A 26,580-nucleotide genomic window follows, 5' to 3' on the forward strand; every position below is an offset into this window, starting at 1 on the left:
TCTAATCACAATGTCTGAAGCCATTTAAGAATAAATATATTCAAGATGCAGGGGATTTGAAATTGTGCAGGCTCTAAATTTTTCCAGAATTTCCTGTAGAGGAAATAGTTTTTACGTAATTTTAGCTTTTTACTTACTCTTTGTGAAAAACACATTTACTAAAGTTCAGTCATATGACATGAGTCATAAAATTGGCTTATCTTCCCTCAAGATAGTAAGTGTAAGCTAAGTAGTAAAGTAGTAAGTTTATTAAACGGTAAGTATATTTCTGTGTAAATAACTTGAGAAGTGGAGATATAGATATCAGAGACCTCAAGACATGGCAGTTGTTCAGAAATCACAATCCCAGCCTGAAAATTCCTCCTCTGCTTGGGTCCTATCATATGGAAAGCGGTCAAAGTTTATATAGCAGGGACCCTGTAAATTAAAGACAGAATCAATAAAACAGACCTTGTTACTTGTGGTGTGCATTTGAGTTTTATCCTAAAGCAGTTTTTAAAAGTATCTTGTATTTGTTTGATTTTCTGCAAGATAAATCTATTACAATTTTGACAGTTACCACATAATAAAAATATTTTGCCATTGAGGCATTGTAGGAAACCAGAAAACTGCTGAGGTACAAAGAACCCAGTACAGCTAATAAGGCAGTATCATTATGAAACAGTAAGGCATTAAATGTTTGCTAAAATGTAATCTTTTCAAACTTGTCCGTTGGTAAGTTAAGTAAAAAATGTAAGTTTAAAATTTAACCTTTCTTATGAGTCGAATAGTCGGTGCCTCCAGTTGTCCCATTCTTAATTTATGCCAGTTAATGCTGTTGAACCACCTGAGAAATAATTGAGAGAAAATGTCAATACACACATTACAGCAATAACATTAACACTAAATACAGAACAAATAACGTAACCATGCTCAATACCGTAATCATACTCAACTCAGTACTCAGTACTATTCATAGTGTATTCACATGCACACACAAAAAAACACAAACATTTAAATTCAATATACAGTGGAGACATCCTATCATTTCCTATTTTTGTTTATTTATTTATTTATTTTATTTTTTTGCATTTTTTGCAATGACTTGTCAAACATGTTATTAGAATAATGGTATACCTATAGCTAATCCTTCAAATGCTGTGCAATGAGGATTAACAATACTTCAGAAGAAAATAACCTATTTATAGGCTGTTCTTTAACAATATACATTCTTAAAGTTTACCTGTGATGTCGAACATCTTTGATTCCATTTTTTGTATTGCCCAGACGCTGTCCAGGACGTGGCCTGCATACCATGTGAACAACACAATAAACTGAAGATTAACAATGTAAAAGAAACCTAAAAGATATTCAGTTGTGACATTTAAATACAATTTAAAAAAAATGTGTAAAAATAAGTCAAAGCCTTCATAATATATTCAGAAATTACCTGCACAATTTACTGATGAGAGATTTGGCACCTTCCCCCATATATGATGGGAAATTCACCACACCATCCAATATCTTGGCATAGATCTTCTGTGGGTCTGAACTGGAGAATGGCGGACTTTAGGACAAATAAAACAGTATTATTATTAATAATTCAAACAAATTTAAAAACAAATGCGAATGTGATAGCATATGCAAAAGCTGTCTGAACTAAAGACTGCATGCTTGAAATTTGCAAAGCAGTGCATAATTTTCCACAAGTTTCCTTTGATTTCCTATGGTTTTGGGCTGTTCATCTATTCCACACAAAATACAGGGCATTGAATATTCTCATGTAAAATGATTTACTTACTTTGAAAATAATTTCGGAAATAATAATTGCTAGAGCAAATTAACACATTTGATCTTCTGAATTGTGACAGAACTGATAATACTGTAATTTAGCGCCATAACCTTATGGGCAGCGCTTATGCATATGGTGCAACAGAAGAAAAAAAACATTAACATAACCAATGTGACATTTGATTCCTAAACAATTTTTTTATTAAAAGTTCAAGCTAACCTTATTATCATTTTACCTCTTGTGTATATATAGCCCTACTGTTTCACTTGTTCTTTGTCACTTGTTGAATGTAATGTATGCCATTTAACCCGAAAGAGAAAAAAAAAAATACATTAGAAAATTATATGAGAAAACTTTATTACCTGCCAACAAGTAGTTCATATATTAGAATACCAAGTGACCAGAAATCAGCAGCAAAGTCATGGCCCTGGTTCTGAATAATCTCTGGAGGAATATACTCAGGAGTACCGCAAAACGAATATGTCTTTTCACCCCGAGAAAGCTCTTTTGCAAAACCAAAATCAACCTAAAAGGAATACAAGAAAAAAAGATTAAGAGAAAAAATATATATTAAACTATTTCAAAAAATATTGTTAACACAAATATCCATTAAGTATTTAATCCCACTTTATTAACCAATATCTTTATTGCTGACCTGCGATAATCCAATTCAATCATACGATGAAGCAAAAATGACATTAGTTAGACATCACATTTGTGTTTGTGTTGAACTTTCTTGTCCTGTGTCATTTTCTTCATGCAATCCAGAATTGAGACCACTTTTACATTTGCCAAAAATAGAATTGAACACAAAAAAGCAAGCCCAGCCCAGGTGACATAAAAAGTAATGCATTCCTTTCCATACAAAGTAACTAAACGCAATTAGGTACATTTTAAGGAGTAACTAAAATATTTTAATGCATCAATACTGTTCTGAATTCTATTGTGTCAAAATAAAAAGTAAAAATAAATTAGTTTGAAAAACTATATTAAAATTATATGAAAAGAAAAGGGCTGATCATTAAATACATAAGCATTCATCTCTGTAACTCGCATTTACTTAATTGCTGTCCAACTAGTGAGTAATTGGAGGCATTTCATTTAGTTTCAGAATAAATATGGTATTTTCTCTGAACATCACCAATTAGTGTTGCTTTTACAAGTATCTCCATGCCTGCAACTAGCATTGACTTATCCAGACAAAAGTCAAATAGTGTATTCCAGTTTTGGACTAATAGGTGACTATGCTTATAGGTATATTTGATGTCTTTGAATTTGTCTTATCTTGTTATTTTTCTGTATAATCAGCTTGGAATGTCACCTATGACAGATATAGCAGTTACAGTTTTCTGAGACAAAGATGAGTGAAATTCAATGAGATAACATGCTCTAACATGCACAATCCACAAATCTGGCATGTAAAGAAGGAAGACAAGAAAAAAATCTCAATCACCAAAATTCTCAATGATTTGAGATGCCATATGTAAGTTTTAACATTCAACCTAGACTGCAAATCTTGTTGAATTATATCTTGTATACTTCTTCATCCTTTTTCATTAAGCTAATGAGGACCTATAACAGCCTGGCAGCATGAGGACTGTTAAAATGTATCTTTTAGTGGGCGTAATAAATTGCCACAGTGACAAATTATCATCTTATCAATATAAATGCCTGTAATTGCTTTATTTGTGGAAAGTGGAAAAACAGATCCTTGTTTAAATACATCACAGTTGCATGCTGCATCACATTAAAAAGTAGGGTATACATGTTGCAGGCACTATAAACGGATACGACAGGTGAAGAGGAGAAAAGGGAATTTATTTAATTTGTTTTACCAGTTTCACATATCCTTTGGAGTCCAGAATGAGGTTTTCTGGTTTCAGGTCTCGATACAGAATCCCTTTGTTGTGGAGGTGTGCAAAGGCTTCAACCACACACGCTGTTATGAACACAGCTATATTCTCCTCAAAGCGTCCTCTGAAACATGACAACACATCCGCCCACATTCACACATTCAAACAGCCCTAATTAGGGAGTGTGATATTAGTTTTATATATTTGCTGTCAAACATTTGACAGAGACAGGAAATTTATGGTCTACCATATTATGAGCAACAAAATTAACAAGAAAGATCACGTGGTTGATTGTCGTGTTGAGTGTTGCTGTGCGTTTGCTAAAATGTGGTTGCTAGGGATTTCCTGCTAGTTTCTATGCAATCTCTCATAAAGCAAACACTAATTCATTTGTAAATGTCTTACGCTTCTTTCAGCTTGGTCCAGATTTCCCCACCAGGGCAAAACTCCATTATCATATAGATGTAGCGAGAATCTTTGAAGGCAGCATGTAGCCTGACCAACAACAGAAATTTTAGATGTAAATGGTTCGAACAAAATAAGATATAATTATAGGTTAGGTAGGTAGCTGCATTAACCTAACAACAAAGTCACACTGGATTGCCTGGAGAATTTTCTTTTCTAGGAGAATGTGTCCTTCCTGCTTCTTTGCAACAACATGCTGTTTACTGATCTTCTTCATAGCAAAGTATGTTCTGTGCTGCAAGGTAGTTACCTGGTAAACAATAATCCAATCAGAACTACATTAATATAAACCAAACAGTGTTTTGAAATCAGAACTTGTACAGACAAAATATTAAAAAGATTCTATGCTCTCCTCTCATACCAGTGCCACTTTTCCAAATCCCCCAACTCCAAGAGTGACAGGCTCTCCTTGATAACTTCCCTCCTGGTACAGTACAGGAACGAGATCTTTCAGCTTTAGAGATGTTTCTGGCCTGGAGACAGCAATACTCATAATATATAATTTAACACAAACGACAACATAATATATAATTCATATTCTAACTTATTTAAAGGCTTTATTTAGCATCCAGCTGTATGCTTAGAAAAAAAGAGTTATACAAACTCAGAATAATGTAAGGCTTAAAAGACGTCACTAGACAAAAAATCATAAAAACAAAAACACACCAATACTGTACATCATAAGTAGAAAGTATTCCAAATAGTATATCTAATAGTTTGGATTTATTATGGAGGTTCAAAAGTCTGTGATATGTTATATGTTTTTGAAAGAAATTCTTATGTTCACCAAAGCTGCAGTTGTTTGTTTAAAAATAGTCAAAAACAGAAATATTGTGAAATATTTTTACAATTTAGAAGTGTTTTTATTTAAATATATTTTAAAATGTAATTTATTCTGTGACCATCATTACTCCAGTCTTCATTTTTATCCCTTTTTTTTTTGTAATCAAATAATGAACTGAATAATCAACTTACTGAAAAAAATATTAATTTCTTGTTTTTAAAAAAAAAAAACAATATTATTTAAATTAATAACAAAGTACTTACATAACTTTCTCTGGCTTTACATCATCCTCCGGTAAATCAGCTCTACAAAATCAATTTTTGATAAAGAACGATATTTCAGTACCAAAATAATCTAAACTGCTGTTGCAAAACACTAGAATAGCAATATACACTTAGCAATGTAAAATATGAAGCCAGCCAGAGAACAGAATGCACAATGATACCTGATACTGAGCCACCTGTAAAGATGTCACTGGAGTAGAACAAAATGTTTCTATTGCCTGTCACATATGTCACATTTTATAACCATTCAGATATCTATTGAAGAAATGCTTTTGGCCTGTGAATCATTTTGTGCAAGAACTGATTTATGGGCAAAATAATTTGTTTTTTTGTCTACCCAGCAAATCTAGCAAAATCAGGAAACACCACAAGTGTCAGGTTGTAACAGCAGAGATGCAAGCTTGCTAAAAACCCAAAAGTCACATTGAGTTCATTTTATTTTTTTTCTGAAAAGAGAAGGTAGTTAACATTTCCACTAGGCCTGCATGCAGATTTGTGGACTGTTTGCGCTCATAAGCATTGGTTCAATGCCAGGGTAATCGGCCAGTCACAGTGATGTGGAGGCATTGCCTTCTCTTACTTCTCATTTGTTTCTGCTCGTACCCAGCAGGCACACAACATCACAAGTGACGTTGATATTTGGTTAAATTTTGGTTGCATTGTCGAGTGACCAAAATTCAATATCAATTCAATGTCTAATGTCTAAATGTCAATGTTAATTTGATGTCTCATATTAACGTCAACTGATGTTGATATTTTGTTGTTTTTAGGTTGTGTAACCAAAATCCAATGTTAAGTCAATGTCAATTTGACGTAAAATACTGACATAAACACGATTTTAATCCTCAACCTGACATTATATTGACATCCAGTGTCTGCTGGGAATAACTACACGTTAAAAGCAACTGCCCAGCAGAAAACTTGATACAAATTTTTCATGTCAAATATTAGTCAAGAATTAATCAAGATGTTTTAAATTCATAATTTTAAGTTCATTTGGACGGCAGTTTCTTCCAGTGGAAGTTAATGCCACACTGAAGCTGGTTTAATGTATATGTAGGCCAATATGTTTGACGTTGAATTTACATCAAATGTCATGTCAAGTTTTTGACATCAGTTTGATTTGCATATTTGACCTGTTTTTTGATGTCAAACTAATGTCTTTTCAAAGTCAATTATCCATTGGGTGAGTTGAATACTGCATTTAAAATCTTAACAAATGTAGAAGTTACAAAGCAGGAAAACTCACTCGTCATGGAGCTCAAGGCTTTCAAAAGGAATGGTTTCCTCAAAAACCCTGTGAGAAAATACAGCACAGTGAACATTTATCAAAAATCCTAAATCAAAGGAATTATGTGATTGCATTTCTACAAAGTAAAGCCACATTGTCATCACTGACATCAAACTTACTCTTTATCAATGGAAAAGCAAGTGACAGCTCCCACCGCTGTGCATGTGGCTGTCCTAAGGATCTCTCTTGGTTATACACAACAGAAGATTTGGTTGACTTTTACATTTAAACCACATTTTGATCATAATTCAGAACTATTTATGGCTTGCATAATTTACAAAGGTACCTGATAAGTGTATCTAGAAAACTACATCTTTAAAAATAATCATTTAAAATAATCAGCTGATCAATGATTATTTATTGAAATAATCCATGTTGACCATAGTTACCGTATTAGAGCAAGTTCTCCAAAGTGTTCCCCCTCACCCATCTTACGAATGATTTTCTGCTGCCCATTCGCTTTTTTCGTCACTAACACCTAATAGGAAATAGACAAAATCTTGACCAGATGTTTTGAGTATGATTTCAGTAAGCATGATGTTTTAAAAATTAAAGTTTGGTACTTGCACATTTTGTTTGTTTACATTTCTGTGTAAAATGGAATTTCTTTTACCTCTCCTTTGAGAATGATATAAAAAGTATTGCCCTCTGCTCCTTCTCGGACAATCACTTCATTGTTCTGAAACTTCACCTTGCAGTGTAACAAATACAAAAAAGTGAATGTGAGTCATCATGATTTGCTAGAGGAAAATATACAGGACTTTGTGTCAAAGTAAGATTTATGACTTGTTCATTGTGAATATATTTTCCTTCCTGAATAAAGAATTGAGGCCTAAATATGGTATTTACTTAGTATTATGATGAACATACAGAAAGCTCACATTCCCTTAGTATTTCAAGAAGGCTTGCCTTACATCTTTTAAGTCAAGACATAATCAGTAACATATTCAGTTGACTGCACTGACACCACCGGATGAGAATAAAACAGACTTGAGATGCATGATGAAACAATTTTTTTCTGTAGAGCTGCTTTATAACTAGATTGACTGCATTTCATAGTTGATTAATTTTGCAACATCATTACCATTATTGAACTGAATAACTGACTTGAGATAAATAAATACACTACTGTCTTCTATATGGCTGCTTGTAGATGAATTGAACTGATTTCATAATTAATGAACTTCACACAGAAGTGCCACGCTTGTCGCTTGAAATTGAGAATGCCAGTACAGAATTGATGTGTATGGTGTGCGAGCGGCTGTAACTGCTGAATCGTAACTTGATGTCTTGGCTTGGGTTTATTGTACACCCGGACATGAAAGTGTTTAAACATCGTCTGCCTTTTTAAAAAAAATAGAATACTGCAGTTCATTATAAATTATTTATCTGTGCACATCATATTTGTACAAATTTGTGTTTTCCTCATAATCTTTAATAGTAATTTAAAAATTGCTTCCGATCTCACCCTTGCAAACATTTCGGAAGACGCGTGCACCCTGAAAAGACTATCTTGTTAGATGGCCGAGAACATCTTATGTCGAGTAAGTAAGATTTGGATACTTCTATTCAGCCTGTTATATATTATATATTATATTAATGGGGGGTCAGAAATTTGGGAGTGATATTTGATTCCTTGCTCAGGTTTGAATCCCATATTATCAATCTCATGAGCTCCTCATTTTTTTTTTTTTTGTCCTATAAGTTATTCTTAGTTTGTATTGTTTAAAATACAAACTAAGTATTTATCTAAATATCATTTGGTAATATTAAGCATTGTGCTTTGTCTCTGTATGGTGTTCAAATATTTTTGCCAAGCTTCTTGTTCATCACCTTTAAAGGAAGCCAGTATGTACTGTTTTGAAACAGACTCTACATTTTCATTAAAACACATCTGTGTCTGAAACACTATTATCAACTTTTGTTAAAACAACTTTTTTATTAGAGATAAAAAAAAAAATATATATAGTGTATCTTTTGGCCCTCTAGTCTACTGTAAGTGACTATATGATATCATTTGCATTTAGATACTTTTATGATGCAAAGATTTCTCTCAAAAAGACATTTTGGGGAGGGTGAAGGAGATTTGACATTTCCATGTTAATATGCACATGACTACAACTAAATAAACATCTTAATTTCACACAAAGTCTGGTGTATATTTTTCTCTTCTATATTTTCTTACAAGCTTTTCAAGAATACTTAAGACATCCTTCATTTCATAAGATTCCCATTCATTTACAAGATTCATGAGTCTGAGCTCAGACATTTAATCATTTAGCAGACAAGCTATTTAATATTTATAAGAGTAAAATCACACTGACTTCCTCCATGGAATCAATGATCTTTGACAGCTGCACATCGTTCAGGGCTTTCAAAGTGCGAGCCCTGAGGAAAACAAATAAAAACAACAGTACTTATTCTGCAGTAATACACAAATATACACAAACAGTGAGAATCCAAAGCACACAACATGTAATGCATCTGATATTTTACTAATGCAGACTAAATACAGGCTTAAAGTGGTGCCAGAATGAACTTACGTTTTCAGGAAGCCCATGAGTTGCTCTCTTTTCTTCTTGGATTTGTTGGTCATGATGCTTCGATATGTTTGTCTCTCAATACACCATAACTTTACCACTGTGACAGCTGTGAGAAAGAGAGCATCAAAACAATGATTTACCACACCAGCATAGGGCGACTCAAATCATCATATTTAGCTGTCAGTCCAAAATAATATCTGACCTTTGACAGATGCTGTGCGTTTACAATTGTATAAAATGGCCAGTTCACCAAACACATCGCCAGATCTTAATGTTCGAAGATTTCGCCCAGCCTGAGTAACCTTCACCTCCCCCTCTAGAAAAAAAATGGAATTTAGCTCATCAGTTCATTCTTTCACATTTTAAGACTGGCCTGTGCTGAAATCAAAGAATGTTAAAATCTCATGAAATTAAATACGGTATGGGAGACGTTCCACTGTATGTTCACATCAATGCATGTTTCTTTTCTGAACTGTTTTAACATTTAAACAGTAAATACTGGTATGTACCAACAATCACATTTAAATGTACCAAAATGTGATTCATTTTAAAAATAAACATACAATTTACACCTTTACACTTTTTTACACTTCCACAACTCTTACCCTATGCATGCAAAGCTTTATGGCATCATTTTATCTACACACAATTAGTATATCCGTCATAGTGAGAACCATGTAGTCAAGGTTGGTACTATTGCTATTAAAAACAAGACAAAGTTTTGAATAGAAAACCGGTAACTTGCATAAACACTGCATGTAGTCTACCAAAATTTAATTAACAGTAGAGGGGAAATTTTATTGTAGTCTTAAAATCTACGAAGTCCCTAAAGGGACATGGTGGTGGAAAAAACTTCTGCATTCCCTTGAGAAACTTTTTCGTTCCCTCCCAAATATATTTGCATACCCTCACAAAACTTTTGCGTTCTATCGCAAAGATATTTGCGATCCCTCTCAAAACTTTTTCGTTCCCTCCCAAATATATTTGCATACTGTCAGGATTATGTCTCTAGTCTACCAGCCTCCGCCCAGCGCTCAAGCCTTCCGGCTTCCTCTCCACGCTCAAGCCCGTCAGCCGCCAGGCCAGCGTCAGCTCGCAAAATGGCTGCCACGCCAGTTCACAAGATGGCCGCCACGCCAGATTCTGCAAGCAAGATGGCTGCCAGGCTACTCCCCTGTCCGGCCATGGCCACCTGGACTGTTTACTCGGCCATGGCCACCTGGACTGTTTACTCGGCCATGGCCACCTGGACTGTTTACTCGGCCATGGTCACCTGGACTGTTTACACGGCCATGGCCACCTGGACTGTTTACTCGGCCATGGTCACCTGGACTGTTTACACGGCCATGGCCACCTGGACTGTTTACTCGGCCATGGCCACCTGGACTGTTTACTCGGCCATGGTCACCTGGACTGTTTACACGGCCATGGCCACCTGGACTGTTTACTCGGCCATGGCTTCCTGAGCCCCCAGATCTGCCATGGCCACCTGGACTGTTTACCCGGCCATGGCCCCCTGAGCTCCCAGACCCACCATGGCCTCCTGGACTGGTTAGCCGGCCATGGCCACCTGAGCTCCCTGATCCGCCCTGGAGACCACCTCTGTATCCTGTGTCCCTACCTAGCGGTCTCCAGGGCGCCCACCCTCCCTCCCCTATTGATGTTATTAGGCGCGAGACGCGCCTTCGGGGAGGGGGGGGGGGGTAATGTCAGGATTATGTCTTGTTCTGTTCTGTTCTCCTAGTGTTTTTCCCCCTATGTTTCCAGTTCTAATGGTTTAGTCCTTGTCTTCCCCTCTAGTTTTGTTTCCATTTGGTTTGTTCATGCCCATATTTGTATTTCTCCCTCGTTATCCTGTTATCTTGTTTGTGACCACGCCCCCGTTTCAGTATATTTAAGAGTCTGTGTTTGCACACCCCGTTTGTCGGTCAATGTAGATGTTACTTCTGTTTGTTTTGTGTCATGTGCTCATTTCCTGCTCCCGGTTTTGTTTATTTGTTTTTGTTTATTTGTTTTTGCATTTTGCAGTTTTTATTTTAATAAACTTCATTCATTCAGTTACTCCGGTTCTCCTCGTCCATCTCTACTCCTCAACCCAGCCAGATCGTAACACATACCCTCACAAAACTTTTGCGTTCTATCGCAAAGATATTTGCGATCCCTCAAACTTTTTCATTCCCTCCCAAATATATTTGCATACCCTCACAAAACTTGTGTTCTATCGTAAAAATATTTGTGATCCCTCTCAAAACTTTTACGTTCTATCGCAAAACCTGTTAAGTTCAGATAAACACTTCCTGTTTACTTTACAGCTTGCAGTGGTTCATACAGCTCTGTACGTTCCAAATGTTCCCAATAAAACTGTATGTTCCTTCATAACCTGGGCTCTTCTGCTTTCCTGTGCATAATATATTTTATTAATGAACTGTGTACCAGATTTGGTCTTTTTATATTACCGTCTTAGTCCATTAGTCTACCATAAGCATTTTCTATAATGGTTTTCTATGGGAAAAAGCTTAACGTGCATTAGTATGCTGCATTCATCTGCTTTATTAATAGTAATGTTATTAATAATGTTACTAATTTCATTAGTATTAATAGTATTTATTAATCCCGAATTGGGCCTCCAATGTCACTGTTTAGTACATTAAGCCACATTAAGCATTTTAGAATGTCCCAAAACCATGCCTTGAACTATAAACACTAAATGTTTTCTTTACACTTGAGTCCAAATTCAAACTCTAGATGTAAAGTAAACAGGAAGTGTTTGTCTGAACTCAACTGGTTTGCGAGGGAACACAAATATTTTTGTGAGAGAATACAACAGTTTTGTGAGAGAAGGCAAATGTATTTGCAAGGGAACGCAAAAGTTTTACGAGGGTCGCAGAGTTTGTCAAGGGAACACAAAAAAAATTGAAAAATATTTTTTCCTCCCACCCCAAACTTTTTCCACCCACCCGGAATTTTGTCCACCAACATGTCCCTTTAGGGGCTCCGTAGAAATCAGCCTGAGAGAGAGAGAGAATTAGGCTAAATGGCATAATATAGTAATGCAAAAAAAAAAAAAAAAAAAACTGGCCTCACTTGATTCCCCAAATCATGTCAGTCATTAGTCTATTCTGCCTCACTGGGTTCACCATCACTAACACTCGCATACTCTGGCACCACAGGCTCCTCCCACAGAAGGTCATCCTTGCTCCCATCTGAGATGCAGCATCTTTTGAAGCCATTGATGATGCTCACCGGGGGCACTGCAGCCCATGCCTGGAGAACCCGGTCACAGAGCACCCTCGCCGCAGGCTTCTGTATTTTTCCAGATGGTGTGAGTGGGACTGCCAGACAGCAGCCACTCTACCACTACATTCAACACCTGTAGCTTAGGCTACTTGTCATCCCCATGGTATGATCACAAGGTCACCGTTTTGACAGGCACAGTCACGTGTCCTCAGAAAGTACAGTGACAGATGTCGGCATGTCAAAAAACACGTGTTTGATCTGCATTGCATCTGATCCCGGGGATATAAGATTTCTTTTTTTTTTTTTTTTTCTCCACATTGTGGTGAAAAGACAGCAGTTTCTCCTTGTATTCAGAGGGCAAGTGCTAGGCAAGACTTTTTCTGGGGTGGCTTTGAATTTGCTGACAGGTATGTTCAGCTTTTTGGCAAGATCAAGGACCTTCATTATGGGTTATGGTCAGCCCCTCACTTCTTTTTTCGGGCTACATACTGACACACTTGCCTGTTAGTTTCTTCAAAGCAGCCACTTTTAGAACTGCTTCTCTTTGAGTGTTAACATTTTTAAGACTGTCATTTTCGGTTCGCCATCTGCCAACTTTACATTCTGTCATTCCATATTTCTTAGCTGCGTGTACACCATGACTTAAGTTTGCATCATAACCTCTAGTCAGCTGGCCGGTTCACTTCAGTCCAGGATGCACACTTGTTATACATGTATTTGGCACCACCTATTGTTGCGAGTGTATTATTGAAAAAGTCTATTATATGTAAAAGTCTATTTCAGATATATTTCCAAGAAAAAAAATGTTGTCTTATAAATGTTGTCGTGTGACACTGAATACTGGAGAAATGTTTTTGAAGAATTCAGTTTTAAAATATATTCAAATAGAACACAGTTTTATAGTATTTTTGATTAAATAAATGCAGCCTTGGTAAGCACAAGAGACAACAAACACATTAAAAAAAATCTTACATGGCAGAAATAGTAAGGGCGGTATGTTAGTATGTGATACACACCAGCGACAATGTACATGCTGTCTCCCTCTGTGCCCTCTCGGATGATGTCATCACCAGGACGACAGTCCAGAGCCTTCATCAGATCTACCATCATACTGATCTGTTCCTCATCCAGACGACGAAGGAAATCATTCTTACCAATTGCCTTCACGATCTGAGTTTTCTCACTGATGGACAGACACATATAAACAAAATGACTTTTAGGGTTAGGTTTATTAATTTAATTTTAGAGTACACTATACAGGCTATGGTTAGGGTTCTGTCCCACTGCTGTTTAATTATGCCTTGTTCAGACTGTCAGCAAAAATCAAATTTTTTTCCCGGATAAGTCTGGAGAAAAAAAATGAAATTGAATATTTTCGCATTATTTGGACTTGTCACAGTTCTGTTGTGTCTGTGTTTTGTGACCTAGTTTTCTCTTCATGTGTCTTAAAGTGCTCCTATTATGCTATTTTAAAGGTTGTTAATATTGTTCCATGAATCTTCAAAAACGGGTTTACATGTATGCAAGGTCAAAAAACACTCCAAAAATAGATTTAATTTGACCTAATTTTTAAATGATTCGTAAACGACTCGTACAAAGCAGTTTGAAGAATCAGTCTCTCTAAACCCCTCCTTTCCGTGAGCCCTCACTACTGTGATTGGTCAGATGGCGCAGTCCTTTATGGCTGGTCTACCGCGGCGCGTACAGCGCGTGTCGGAAACGAAAAGCCCATTGCCATAACTGAATGACAGCCCTGGAGACTTGTCAATACATAGAAAAGATGGTAGAGAGTCAAGCTGCATCAGTTGATACATTTTAGACTACAGTGGGCCCACAGCTGAACAACATAACTACAGAAGCGTGAGTTAGCCAGTTAGCAAGATACCTGCAGGGTTTATAACATACACCAGTGGTTCTCAATCCTGGTCCTGGGGGACCCCTGCTCTGCACATTTTGCATGTCTCTCTTATTTAACACACCTGATTGAGATCTTCAGCTTGTTAGTTCAGTTCATGGATCTCTCTCCTAATGAGCTGATCTCAATCAGGTGTGTTAAATAAGAGAGACATGCAAAATGTGCAGAGCAGGGGTCCCCCAGGACCAGGATTGAGAACCACTGACATACACAACTACGTATTTTGAACGATCGCTAGAAAATACAATCATCTATTGTCTCAGTCAGTCGTCTGTTCCTCGTCAGTGCTAGTGTGTATTTTGCTTTGTATCGTCCCTTGAGGACTACATTGTCCAGGGAAGGTCCTCAGGGGAGCGGGTGCAGGTGAGTAATAAATCACCACTCACCATCTTTGACGCCAACGAAGAACTCACCAGCCCCACTTCCTATCTATAGCCCAGCCAGCCTTTACCCCATGAAACGGTTGTGCTTTGTGGGGCTTTGCGGGAGCCTGTCGCAACCAAAGCGCTAGAGGAAGTAGTGTGGATTATCGCCCTGGAGCCTGAGCCCAATAAAGAGTCTGACCAGTGGGGACTCTCATGAAGGAATGCCCCATCCACATCCCTGCCACTGAGGGTGAGCTGCAGCTGGTAATAAAGTAATAACTTACTTTCTCTTTTCAACCCATTAGTTTCTTCATCTAGCCCTCTTAGTCAGTCCTCTTCGTTGTTTCATTCCGACCCTGAATACTCTGTCTCTTTGCTGGTGTTGTCCAGCCCTGATCCTCCTGAATCTCTCAGTCTCTCAGTTATCATCCTTATCCCACCTCCACCTTCTGATACTGTCTTTTCTCTCAATCCCTAGTCTGCTATCTGTCACTTCACTCTCTGCCAGCTGCAGCTTATGCCACTCCAGTCCAGCCTCAAGAACTGTCACCTCTACTATGGCCCGTGATTCTGCTAGCCATGCTGGATTGACTTGCCTCTTCAATTCTGGCTGAGTCCTGCACCTGCCTGCCACCTAATCTCACTTCAGCCAACCACTTAGCCCCAGCTCCCCTGTGTCCATCAACCCCTCTGCACACCCTTTGCCTGCTCTCGGCTATGTCGGTCTACATTGGGGCTTCCTACCATCAGCTCCATCTTGGCGTAAGGTTCCCCTGTCTCCGCCTCCAGCCAAAGGATCCTGGACTCCACCTCTGTCCTTCGACCCTCAGACTCCGCTTTGCCTCCTAGTTTCCTCGTCTTAGCCTTAGCCTGTCTGGCTCCACCGGGCTCCCTCGTCCCACCGACTCCACCTTGGTGACTCAACGACCATCCACCGCCTAGGGACTCCACTCCTCTGGCTTTTCCTTGTCCCTTCGTCCCTCTAGCTCTGTCAGGCTCCTCCTTTCCTCTGGCTCTGCCTTTGTCCTAAGTTGCCTGCTGCTTCACCTCAGCCCTTCAGATCCATTGGTTCACCCAGGCTCTGTGTCTGCTCTGCTCCATTTAGGTCATCATCTATACTGGCATTGTCACATGAGCTCACGCCCCTGGATCCTCCGTGCAGAGTACTTCCACGACTCCTCCCTCCTGGGTCTTCATCTTGGCTGGGCTCTGGTGGTCCATCTTAACACACTCTTGGCTCCCCACTGGCTCCTCCCTCCATTGTCGCCTCCTGGTCCTGCCTGCTCCATCCTCTATTCCTTCACCATCTCCTGTCTTCTCTCTGCCCGCTCCTGTCTTCCACACTAGACTCTTTGTTGGCGTGAAGACGCAACTTGCCGGAGGGGGGCTATCTGTCACAGTTCTGTTGTGTCTGTGTCTTGTGACCTAGTTTTCTCCTCATGTGTCTTAATTGGATTTGTTTCTCCTGTCCTTAATCAATTATATTGTTACCTTCCTTGTACTTATACTGCTCTATTGTCCCTGTTAGTCATCCAATCTCGTCAATTTGTGCTAGTGTGTACGTGTAGATTTTGCCTTATTTGGATTTATTAAACATATTAAACTTTTCTTCATTGTCTTCAGCATTTTGGATTTTACACACACCAAAGTGTGACAGGAATTAAAATGCAATTCCAATCTGATTTTTACAGATGTGTCCTAGTCTGAATGCTCTGGCTGCTTTCAGATTTCAAATGGTCTTTTGCGACACACAACGACAATGTCAAAACTGGTGACAGAAATGCTAAAAGTATTCATACAGTATTTAAACAAAGCTGAGTTCTTCTTGTGTGATGGAGGAGTTCTGCACTGTGACTTACTTGGGGATCAAGATGATGGACCTATATTTTTCCTGCATCTGTTTTGAAAACCTTGTCACATACTACACCATAACCAAACCATGCTTTGTTTACAGTGAAATTGGTTATGTCCGGACACAAATCTGATTTGATCACTTGCAATTAATAGTGTGGACAGTGATCTGATTTGAGGAAAAAAAAATTGCCTGCAGTCTGAACATAGCCTTAGATTCCCTGGGTTCTTGATTAGTATGTGTATAAAGTAACCTGGCAGTTTTATTGACTCTGCTGGCATTGATTTCCAGGACTTCTGGTACTGGCTCCGGGGCCATGACAGCTGCCCGACTCTGTCGAACCTCAGGCATTTCATTACTGTTTCGTTGAGGTGCACAATCTGACAGACAACATTAGAAGTGGGTAAATGTATAAAACTTATAAAACTTCATAGACATAAAAGATTATAAAAAATCAACTTGAATGATTCTAACATTAGGATATACAGAATGGCAGATGCTACACAGAGGTACAACGTTTGACAGACTTTCACAAATTTGCTCGTTATAGTTCTTAATCCATGTTTTTGATCACCCAATAGGCATCACTGATACATATTAATTTATGAATTGTGCTGGCTTTAGGCAAAAACCTGTCATGTGTCATCAAAAAAATCTGTATTATTAATAACATATGAAGGAATATATATATATATATATATATATATATATATATATATATATATATATATATATATATATATTAATTAGTCTGTTTGGTCTTACCATGCTCACCCAGTTGTCCTTGCAGCACCTGTAACAATCTGTCTTTCTCTTCAAGCTGTCTCACTGTAATAAGAAAACAATATTGTAGTGTGCATTAAAATCATGTACAAATGTGTGTTTAAAACATCTGAACACTAAAACAGTGAAAAGAAGTCGTGGCTCAGATCTCGTCTTACTCAGCTCTTTGTTCTGGTTTTGGAGTTCCTGCTTGAGCTGGCATTCTTTCTCCAGCATTTGTCGTAATTTCTTGACTTGAGCTTCCATTGGCCTGATGAGATTCACCTTTACTAGAGCAGCATGTCACTGACAAAGAGAGGTAAAAACTCACGTCACGCTGACAACATTTAACATGTAACTGCAAAAAAAAAAAAAAAAAAAGTGTAAAAATGCAGATTCACTGAACCAGTCTTCAAAATAATGAATGACCATCAGTTACAGTGACAAAACACACACAAAAAAACTGTTAACAGTCAACTGTTCTGTCATTAATGAATAATTACACAGGAACAAATGACTAATGCACTATTAACATTCTAGTAACTACTGTTAACTAAAAAGAAACTCTGATTAACAAATCATTAAGTAATAGCACTAATTTGAATGTGGTAGTTCACTATCAGTAACTACTATTTTTTTTACACGTCAACATATTCTAACCCTACCTTCATTTTTTTAAGGTTCTGGATAGTAATAATTCCAATGGACTTGGTAACACTTGAATCATTACTAGTGGGTTACCATGATCTTCACTGATCCAAATAATTAATAATTCATTTAGGATGTTGTAACACTTGCACTGTCACGTATCTGGTCTATCTCGTCATGAACTCTAGCACACACATTCTGGACTGCAAACCCCATAAGCCACTGCACCAATCACTGCACACAGCTGCTCCTCGTTTCCCACTGAACTGATTGCTGCATACACCTGTTTATCATTTACCCACATGCATTTAAGCCACTCACACACACAGCCACCTTGCGAAGTCTTATTGTTCCTATGGTCGTAATTCTAAGCGTTTTTCTCTGTGTTGGATTATCTGTGTATGACTCTGGACTGTGTACCCCGTTGACGATTCCTGCTTCCTGCCATTGCGACCATTCCCTGTCTATCGAACTGTTTCCCGGATTACCTACGTTGTTCCTGTTTTCTGGTGATTATTCTGGCCTGTTGACGATTCTAATAAATGCTGCAAATGGATCCGCACGTCTCTGACTCTCCATGTGACAGAAGACTTCGCCACTACAAGGATCCAGCAGCGAGTATGGTGTCATCCGGTTCCAGCACGAACACCACTGTACAGATCATGCGTCTCAAGCAGGATGAGCGGACTATTGAGGAGTATGCGATGGACTTCATCGAATTAGCTAATCAGTCGACTATGGAGGAGCAGTGCCTGATGATTTTCTTTCGGGGAGGACTCTTAGAGCCATTGGCTTCCCTCATGCCAATGTGTGAACCTGGCTGGACTCTGCAATATTATATAGATCTTGCTCTTTTGTTGTGTGGCTCTCCTTTTACTGTGGGAATTGTGGAAGAGAACCATCTTCCCACAGAAAGTTCCAGCTCAGAGCCACAGCATAAGATGGCCGCCCCTCCCGAGCCTGTTCACAAGATGGCCACTAGCCCAGAATCACAAAACCCACATTTCACCACGGCTTGGCAAAGATTCATGTCCAGCCTAGAGGACCCACCACTACTGTCAGCACGAACAGTCGGTCTCTTACGGTCAGCACCTGCCAAAGCAGCGACCTCATATCCTGAGTCAAGCCAAAACACGACCGCACAATCAGAGACTGCGCCGCCAGAGCGCCCTCCAGTGACTGCGCCGCCAGAGCGCCCTCCAGTGACTGCGCCGCCAGAGCGCCCTCCAGTGACCGCTCGCTCAGAGCCTGCTCTTCCAGAGTCTTCGCTGGAGACACCCAGCCCTCCTGAATCTCCGCTGGGGTCGTCCAGTTCTCCAGAGCCCGCTCCTCAAGAGCGTTGTCCAGAGCCCGCTCCTCAAGAGCGTTGTCCAGAGCCCGCTTCACAAGAGCGTCGTCCAGAGCCCGCTCCTCAAGACAGCCTTCCAGAGACTCCGCTGGTTCCGCCCAGCCTTCCAGAGCCTCCGCTGGTTCTGCCCAGCCTTCCAGAGCCTCCGCTGGTTCCGCCCAGCCTTCCAGAGCCTCCGCTGGTTCCGCCCAGCCTTCCAGAGCCTCCGCTGGTTCCGCCCAGCCTTCCAGAGACTCCGCTGGTTCCGCCCAGTCTTCCAGAGACTCCGCTGGTTCAGCCCTGCCTTCCAGAGACTCGGCGGGTTCAGCCCTGCCTTCCAGAGCCTCCGCTGGTTCCGCCCAGCCTTCCAGAGACTCCGCTGGTTCCATCCAGTCGTCCTGAGATTCCTGTCTGCCCGGTTCTGGTCACGGAGCCCATGCATGGACTGTTCCCACCCACCCTCCCTGCTGCTCCAGTTCCGCCACCTCTGTCTCCTGACAGTCCCTCTGCTCACCCACCTCGGCCCTCCGACCCTGCGGCTCCACCCCGGCTCTGTGCTCCCTCGTCTCCGTTGTCGGCCGTCGGCCCACCAGCTCCTCCAGGCTCCATCGTCTCTCCGGCTCCGCCTCGGTCAGTCGTCGCCCCACCTTCGCCTCTGGACTCTACTCCTCCGGCTGCGCCTCGTCACTCCGTCCTGCCGGCTCTGTGGACCTCCTCCCTCCCGTGGGCACAGCCTCGATCCTCTGTCACTCCGGCTCCGCTGCGTACCTCCGGACCTCCATCTCCGCCGGGGTCGCCAGAGCCTTGGGTTCCGCCTTGGCCCTCCGGATCCTCTGTGTCGCCCAGGACCATCGACTGTCCGGTTCCGCCTCGGGCTCCACCGGCTCCACCTCCGTCGGTCGGCCCCATGCAGGAGCCAACCTTTCCTTCATCATGGCTTCTCCCTCCGTCGGCTCCGCCTCAGTTCCTGGTTCCAGTACCCCTACATGGACCTGGCCCTCCATCCCTCCCCCTGTTACGCCTCCGCTCCACCACCCTCCAGGTTGTATTAGGTGGTTAGAGCGTCTGGAAGCCGCTCCTTGGGGAGGGGCTCTGTCACGTATCTGGTCTATCTCGTCATGAACTCTAGCACACACATTCTGGACTGCAAACCCCATAAGCCACTGCACCAATCACTGCACACAGCTGCTCCTCGTTTCCCACTGAACTGATTGCTGCATACACCTGTTTATCATTTACCCACATGCATTTAAGCCACTCACACACACAGCCACCTTGCGAAGTCTTATTGTTCCTATGGTCGTAATTCTAAGCGTTTTTCTCTGTGTTGGATTATCTGTGTATGACTCTGGACTGTGTACCCCGTTGACGATTCCTGCTTCCTGCCATTGCGACCATTCCCTGTCTATCGAACTGTTTCCCGGATTACCTACGTTGTTCCTGTTTTCTGGTGATTATTCTGGCCTGTTGACGATTCTAATAAATGCTGCAAATGGATCCGCACGTCTCTGACTCTCCATGTGACAGAAGACTTCGCCACTACAAGGATCCAGCAGCGAGTATGGTGTCATCCGGTTCCAGCACGAACACCACTGTACAGATCATGCGTCTCAAGCAGGATGAGCGGACTATTGAGGAGTATGCGATGGACTTCATCGAATTAGCTAATCAGTCGACTATGGAGGAGCAGTGCCTGATGATTTTCTTTCGGGGAGGACTCTTAGAGCCATTGGCTTCCCTCATGCCAATGTGTGAACCTGGCTGGACTCTGCAATATTATATAGATCTTGCTCTTTTGTTGTGTGGCTCTCCTTTTACTGTGGGAATTGTGGAAGAGAACCATCTTCCCACAGAAAGTTCCAGCTCAGAGCCACAGCATAAGATGGCCGCCCCTCCCGAGCCTGTTCACAAGATGGCCACTAGCCCAGAATCACAAAACCCACATTTCACCACGGCTTGGCAAAGATTCATGTCCAGCCTAGAGGACCCACCACTACTGTCAGCACGAACAGTCGGTCTCTTACGGTCAGCACCTGCCAAAGCAGCGACCTCATATCCTGAGTCAAGCCAAAACACGACCGCACAATCAGAGACTGCGCCGCCAGAGCGCCCTCCAGTGACTGCGCCGCCAGAGCGCCCTCCAGTGACTGCGCCGCCAGAGCGCCCTCCAGTGACCGCTCGCTCAGAGCCTGCTCTTCCAGAGTCTTCGCTGGAGACACCCAGCCCTCCTGAATCTCCGCTGGGGTCGTCCAGTTCTCCAGAGCCCGCTCCTCAAGAGCGTTGTCCAGAGCCCGCTCCTCAAGAGCGTTGTCCAGAGCCCGCTTCACAAGAGCGTCGTCCAGAGCCCGCTCCTCAAGACAGCCTTCCAGAGACTCCGCTGGTTCCGCCCAGCCTTCCAGAGCCTCCGCTGGTTCTGCCCAGCCTTCCAGAGCCTCCGCTGGTTCCGCCCAGCCTTCCAGAGCCTCCGCTGGTTCCGCCCAGCCTTCCAGAGCCTCCGCTGGTTCCGCCCAGCCTTCCAGAGACTCCGCTGGTTCCGCCCAGTCTTCCAGAGACTCCGCTGGTTCAGCCCTGCCTTCCAGAGACTCGGCGGGTTCAGCCCTGCCTTCCAGAGCCTCCGCTGGTTCCGCCCAGCCTTCCAGAGACTCCGCTGGTTCCATCCAGTCGTCCTGAGATTCCTGTCTGCCCGGTTCTGGTCACGGAGCCCATGCATGGACTGTTCCCACCCACCCTCCCTGCTGCTCCAGTTCCGCCACCTCTGTCTCCTGACAGTCCCTCTGCTCACCCACCTCGGCCCTCCGACCCTGCGGCTCCACCCCGGCTCTGTGCTCCCTCGTCTCCGTTGTCGGCCGTCGGCCCACCAGCTCCTCCAGGCTCCATCGTCTCTCCGGCTCCGCCTCGGTCAGTCGTCGCCCCACCTTCGCCTCTGGACTCTACTCCTCCGGCTGCGCCTCGTCACTCCGTCCTGCCGGCTCTGTGGACCTCCTCCCTCCCGTGGGCACAGCCTCGATCCTCTGTCACTCCGGCTCCGCTGCGTACCTCCGGACCTCCATCTCCGCCGGGGTCGCCAGAGCCTTGGGTTCCGCCTTGGCCCTCCGGATCCTCTGTGTCGCCCAGGACCATCGACTGTCCGGTTCCGCCTCGGGCTCCACCGGCTCCACCTCCGTCGGTCGGCCCCATGCAGGAGCCAACCTTTCCTTCATCATGGCTTCTCCCTCCGTCGGCTCCGCCTCAGTTCCTGGTTCCAGTACCCCTACATGGACCTGGCCCTCCATCCCTCCCCCTGTTACGCCTCCGCTCCACCACCCTCCAGGTTGTATTAGGTGGTTAGAGCGTCTGGAAGCCGCTCCTTGGGGAGGGGCTCTGTCACGTATCTGGTCTATCTCGTCATGAACTCTAGCACACACATTCTGGACTGCAAACCCCATAAGCCACTGCACCAATCACTGCACACAGCTGCTCCTCGTTTCCCACTGAACTGATTGCTGCATACACCTGTTTATCATTTACCCACATGCATTTAAGCCACTCACACACACAGCCACCTTGCGAAGTCTTATTGTTCCTATGGTCGTAATTCTAAGCGTTTTTCTCTGTGTTGGATTATCTGTGTATGACTCTGGACTGTGTACCCCGTTGACGATTCCTGCTTCCTGCCATTGCGACCATTCCCTGTCTATCGAACTGTTTCCCGGATTACCTACGTTGTTCCTGTTTTCTGGTGATTATTCTGGCCTGTTGACGATTCTAATAAATGCTGCAAATGGATCCGCACGTCTCTGACTCTCCCTGTGACATGCACATATATAATATATTGCACATATAAAAGCTTACATATACTTCAAAATACTTTCAGTCATTATTTGAGAGTTATCATGTTATTCATTTTAGAATACTGATTCAAATAATTAGTGACTTCTTCTAATAGATTTGGTAATACTTGAGTCATTACTAGTGGGTTACCATGGTCTTCACTTTAGAATTAATTATACATTTTGCATCATTCACATTAATTATGAACATGTATATAGTAGTTCTTAGTAGTACTCCAGGAGATACAGTGAGGTAAAAAAATATTTGATCCCCTGCTGATTTTGTATGTTTGCCCACTGACAAAGAAATCATCAGTCTATAATTTTAATGGTAGGTTTATTTGAACAGTGAGAGACAGAATAACAACAAAAAAATCCAGAAAAATTTGCATTTGAATGAGTGAAATACGTATTTGACCCCTTCGTAAAACATGACTTTGTACTTGGTGGCAAAACTCTTGTTGGCAATCAAGTCAGACATTTCTAATAGTAGGCCACCAGGTTTGCACAACTCTCAGGAGGGACTTTGTCGCACTCTTCTTTGCAGATCCTGGCTGACGTTCAGCAACTCAAACCTTCAGCTCCTTCCACAGATTTTCTATGAGATTAAGGTCTGGAGACTGGCTAGGCCACTCCAGGACATTAATGTGCTTCTTTTTGAGCCACTCTTTTGTTGCCTTGGCCATGTGTTTTGGGTCATTGTCATGCTGGAATACCCATCCACAACCAATTTTCAATGCCCTTGCTGAGGGAAGGAGATTCTCACCCAAGATTTGGCAGTACATGGCCCCATCCATCGTCCCTTTGATGGGGTGCAGTTGTCCTGTCCCCTTAGCAGAAAAACACCCCCAAAGCATAATGTTTCCACCTCCATGTTTGACAGTGGGGATGGTGTTCTCCAAACACAGCGAGTTGAGTTGATGCCAAAGAGCTAGATTTTGGTCTCATCTGACCACAACATTTTTACCCAGTTCTCCTCTGAATCATTCAGACGTTCACTGGCAAACTTTATACAGGCCTGTACATGTGCTTTCTTGAGCACTGCAGGATTTCAGTCCTTCACGGCATAGTGTGTTACCAATTGTTTTCTTAGTGACTGACTATGGTCCCAGCTGCCTTGAGATCATTGACAAACTCCTCCCATGTAGTTCTGGACTGATTCCTCACCATTCTCATGATCATTGAAACTCCACAAGGTGAGATCTTGCACAGAGCCCCAGACTGAGGGAGATTGACAGTTATTTTGTGTTTCTTCCATTTGTGAATAATCGCACCAACTGTTGTCACCTTCTCACCAAGCTGCTTGGCGATGGTCTTGTAGCCCATTCCAGCCTTGTGTAGGTCTACAATCTTATCCCTGCCATCCACAGACAGCTCTTTGGTCTTGGCCATGGTGGAAAGTTTGGACTGATTGATTGATTGTTTCTGTGGACAGGTGTCTTTTATACATGTAACAAACAGAGATTAGGAGCATTCCCTTTAAGAGAGTGCTCCTAATCTCAGCTCGTTTCATGTATGAAAGACAGCTGGGGGCCAGAAATCTTGCTGATTGATAGGGGATAAAATACTCATTTCACTCATTAAAATGCAAATCAATTTATAACTTTTTGGAAACGCTTTTTCAGTTTTGTTGTTGTTGTTGTTGTTGTTGTTGTTGTTGTTGTTGTTGTTGTTGTTGTTGTTATTCTGTCTCTCACTGTTCAAACAAACCTACCATTAAAATTATAGGCTGATCATTTCATTGCCAGTGGGCAAACGTACAAAATCAGCAGGGGATCAAATTTTTTTTCCCTCACTGTATTAAAAAATAGTAGTTACTGATTAGCTAATAGTGAACTACCACTTTTAACTGAGCGCTATGATTCACTAATCAGAGTTTCTTGTTAGTTAATAGTAGTTACTCAAAAGTTAATAGTGCATTACTCATTTGTTCGAGTGTAGCTATGTATTAATGACAGAACAGTATTACCCAAAAACACACTCTCTCTCTCTCTCTCTCTCTCTCTCTATATATATATATATATATATATATATACATATATATATATTTATATAGATGTATATATATAAACATATTAATTTAGGATACATTTAGGATTTACTGTATGTTGTAGTAGTTACTGTACCAGTCCATCTGGAAATACTGTTTACAAAGTACAGAGCACTTTTTCTATCTGAAACTGTGCCACACACAGTTATTTGGAGTCAAGTTATATGGTGTAAGATTCCTTTTTTTTTTTTTTTTTTTTTTTTTGAAGGAAGGAAGGAAGGAAGGAAGGAAGGCAAAACATCGTAAGTAAGGGGTGTAAGATGGCCCCCCTTGACATGGGACAGAAGGACTCCAGTGGCATGTTGTAACTACTGTTATTATTTAATACTTATCATCATAATTCATTATTGATCAGTAATTGAGACATTTCAGACATATTTGCTATCTATTAAAACCAATGGGCTAACCGAGTGAAATTATTCCGTTTGAATTCATAATGCTATTTTGACATATTTTGAATTTAAAATCTGTATAATCAGTCATAGAATTAATAAACATTTCAGATATGTTTTACTTAAACTCTGTTCTGTCTGTCATTGGTGTTTTTAATTATATAACTAAATTCTCAAAACACACTGCACATTTTAAATGTCTTCTTTGTCTGACACACAAATGTAATCAATGTAAAATATTAAATCAACTAATTAAAATGTTATTACAAGTCATTTTGCATGAATTCCATAAACATTTACCTACGAGGAGCTTCTTGTAGTGGGCTTCTTTGAATAATTTCACATTGTGTGCTATGCCAAATAAATTAGCAAATGTTTGATATTATTTCCCTTCATAACATCAGCCATCAGGACAAAAAATATTACAAAGTGCATATTTTCTGTTATTTCTTCAGCGTGTTTTTGTACATCCAGTCGCAAACAGACACTGTTTAACAATAATTTCAACTTTTTTTTGCACATGTCTATTATTGTAGTATCATCTGCTTAAGATAAACGTCTTTCTGAATGTCATGTAGAAACAAAACACACTGTTCCTGTTGATGTGGACGGTTATTGACTAGAATAAGCTGCAAAATGAATCAGGTTTTATGCTGCTAGTCAAAAGTCAAACTAACAAGGAATGACCTCCATTCAAATGGCATTCATTTTTTTTAAACAGAGCGTTTCATAGTAGCATTTTAAAACTATTGTTAATCTTTGAGGAAATGATTAACTAGCCTTATTACTCTCTATGCTGTACACTTTATGACTGATGAGGCGGTCAGGGTCTACTGAAATCCTGCTGGTGCCCAGCCATCATTGCTTGCTAAAGGAAATTGGAGGGTTTGGGCAGGGTTGATGGACAACATAATAGATAACACTATTCTTACACTGGTGCAGAGATATAAAATGATCTTTGGATTAAAGCTCCTTGTCCTGTCACGTGTCTAGAATATTGCCAATTGTAAAGCGTATTCGATAAATGGAAAGCCCTTGACAGAGCACAGCTACACAAATACACACTGCTAATCTGCGCAAATAATACCAGTTTGTCATCTCTACTGACCATAATCAAATTTGTTTTATTTTCATAGTGAGACCTACCTGAGCGTTCACTCTCTCACTCCCTCCAGATCGGTGTGTGTTCTGGCTGAAAGATCAGCTTGACGGATATAAATAATTAACCCGAC

General features: G+C 41.2%; 1 protein-coding gene across 2 annotated transcripts; it reads right to left on the reverse strand.

Moving 5' to 3' along the window:
• Nucleotides 1–233: 233 nt before the first annotated feature.
• prkg3 (protein kinase cGMP-dependent 3) lies at nt 234–26,580 on the reverse strand. Of its 2 annotated transcripts, none has more exons than XM_073817096.1 (22): nt 26,495–26,580; nt 17,302–17,428; nt 17,126–17,188; nt 16,614–16,740; nt 13,245–13,411; nt 9,194–9,307; nt 8,992–9,097; nt 8,773–8,836; nt 7,062–7,139; nt 6,838–6,926; nt 6,568–6,633; nt 6,407–6,454; nt 5,137–5,178; nt 4,451–4,562; nt 4,203–4,339; nt 4,030–4,119; nt 3,607–3,748; nt 2,134–2,297; nt 1,430–1,546; nt 1,223–1,285; nt 751–826; nt 234–417 (listed from the first exon to the last, which is right to left on the reverse strand). In XM_073817096.1, exons 2-22 carry the CDS (start codon nt 17,387–17,389, stop codon nt 331–333), a joined length of 2,040 nt encoding a protein of 679 aa, XP_073673197.1. In that variant the 5' UTR covers nt 17,390–17,428; nt 26,495–26,580; the 3' UTR covers nt 234–330. The 2 variants fall into 2 exon arrangements, with proteins under 2 accessions (XP_073673197.1, XP_073673198.1); XM_073817097.1 differs by having other exon boundaries at nt 17,302–17,480; nt 26,495–26,540.

This window comes from Garra rufa, chromosome 13, assembly GCF_049309525.1.
Source record: "Garra rufa chromosome 13, GarRuf1.0, whole genome shotgun sequence".
Taxonomy (NCBI): Eukaryota; Metazoa; Chordata; class Actinopteri; order Cypriniformes; family Cyprinidae; genus Garra; species Garra rufa.